This window comes from Ammodytes marinus (assembly GCF_949987685.1).
Source record: "Ammodytes marinus genome assembly, chromosome: 16".
Taxonomy (NCBI): Eukaryota; Metazoa; Chordata; class Actinopteri; order Uranoscopiformes; family Ammodytidae; genus Ammodytes; species Ammodytes marinus.
In genome coordinates, this window is record NC_137220.1 from 9,157,247 (window position 1) to 9,159,497 (window position 2,251).

The 2,251-nt window shown below is 45.1% G+C and overlaps 1 protein-coding gene across 1 annotated transcript; it reads right to left on the bottom strand.

Annotated features, from left to right (window-relative positions):
• Positions 1–344: 344 nt before the first annotated feature.
• Positions 345–1,457, bottom strand: gper1 (G protein-coupled estrogen receptor 1; the record flags this gene model as incomplete). Its single annotated transcript, XM_080044799.1, has 1 exon — positions 345–1,457. The coding sequence occupies one exon, from the start codon at positions 1,455–1,457 to the stop codon at positions 345–347; it is 1,113 nt and encodes a 370-aa protein (XP_079900925.1).
• Positions 1,458–2,251: the final 794 nt, after the last annotated feature.

Genomic DNA, 2,251 nt, shown 5'->3' on the forward strand with positions numbered 1-2,251 from the left:
GACATCCGGCTAACTTTTTGAAGAAATAACACAACAAACACACTAAAGAAATGACTTGCATGTGCAGATAAAAATGAAAACATTTAGGTACTTGAGGTGCATTGGTATCTACTGTACTTTAAGTTAAAGTCATACTTCTTTGAGTGTACATTCTTGGTGCTTTTGTGTTTTTGTTCAGAAAGTGAGCAGGTCAACTGAGACACTGTTCAAACTATGAGTCAAAGATCGATAACAGACAAAGAGAGCTGGGGTCATTTTTCACACTGAGTGATATAGTACTTTAATATTAAGAATTTCTAGAATATTTTGTGCAGTTTCATAACAATTGTCCTTCTTCGTAACAGTCACACCTCTGACACTTCGACCCTGACAGGGAGATGTAAATCGAGGCCGAGGTGGCAGAAGCGGTTAACTACTGACCAGCTGGCCTTCCGCTTAATGAAGAGACGCAGCTTGTCCCTGAAGGTTTCTCCTAGAAAGCTGTAGATAATGGGGTTGAGGCAGCTGTTGGAGAAAGCTGCCAGGTTAACAATATGGCCTGTGAGGGGGTAGTCGTGCCACAGGGTGGTAGCAGTCCTCTGTGCTGGGTCAGCTGTGCCCTGCAGCAGCTGGATGCTGATGAAGACGTTCTCCGGCAGCCAGCAGATGAAGAATACCAAGACCACCACCACAATCATGCGCAGGGCCTTCTGCCGCCGTGGCCTCAATCCACGGTGCTTCTGGGACCTCATGAGGATCCGCCCAATCAGGGAGTAGCATAGACCAATGATGGAGAAGGGCACCAAGAAGCCAATGGTGACCTCCAGCCACTGGATCTCAAAGACGTTGGCAAAGCAGAAGTGCACCTCGCCCCGGTGCTGGGTCTGCACAATGGTGAAGGGGAGGAGGGTGGCCAGGATGGAGGCCATCCAGATGAGGCCACAGCTGAGCTTGGCGTGCTGCATAGTCCTGAGCGGGCTGCTGCTCATGGAGTTAGCCAAGGCAATGTATCGGTCAAAGCTCATCCACGTGAGAAAGAAGATGCTGCTGTACATGTTGACCTGCAGGAAAAGGGACATGAAGGTGCACAGGACAGCGTAGTCGTAATACTTCTCATTCAGGTTGAAGACCTCAATGAGGGAATCTGCCACCAGGATGAGGTCAGCTAAGGCCAGGTTTACAAAGTAGAGGTCAGGGATGGTCATCTTGTCTCTGTGGTTCAGGTTGACCACCAGGATTAATATGTTGCCAATAAATCCAATAGGAAAGAGGAGAATAGTGTACAGGCAGGACAGGAAGAGACCAATAATGTAATTATTATTAGATTGGTATTTGTCTGAGTTCTCGATCAAATACGTTGTGTTGTACTCATACGAAGTGTTCAGTTGTTCTGTACTGTTAACGTATATCCAGACCAGAGAGGTTGTTTGCACTTCCATACTGACTGTGATTAGAATGTTTTGAATCATTGGCCACATTTAAGTCACCTGTAGCAGCTACATCATTAGACCCTGTTAGTTCCCAGTTAAGTCTCTTTAAAGGGTAAATCATCTATGCTGTGTTTGCATGCTGACAGATGTCAGGTGCGTGAACACAAGCACAAACAGTTACGGTTGGTTTGACCCCATGTTGATATCAAGGTTCATCTACAAATAGATTCCAGAGACAAAGGAGAAGCAAATCCATCTTCTAAAACTGTCTTTGGCTTTCGGAAACCCTGATGACTCACATTATCCTGACCGTCCAAATTGTGGTCCTGAGATTAGAGGGAGGACTTCTTTCTCCTCCTTTGTCTCCCAAACTCCACGTGCATCTTTATTCAGCGAGCCTCGCCTAGAGACGCTATTGCTGTGACACCTGAGCTGTGGAGAGGAAAGGAGAAAAAAAGACAGAGAATGGGCATTAGGTTCCAAGGTCTTGAAAAGCAACCTCACGTGCACGGTTAAATTACTATAACCAAGTGGTACAGCACTTGTGTCATAGAAATATTATTGTCAGGCATCTAATTGACACCAGTTCACTTTGGTGAGAGAAGTTTGAAGGGGTCTGAAATAGATGGCAGACAGCTACGTAAGGACATTAACATTCAAGCTTCAGACTTAAACAGATGCATTGAAATCCTCCTGAGAAATCCTCAGCAGATCCGAGCTGACTCGAACCAGTTTGTGCCGACTCGGTGACTATTAATTTCGGACATTAAAACATATAACGTTTAACAAACCTCTGTGTTTAGATAGATAGATAGATAGATAGATAGATAGATAGATAGATA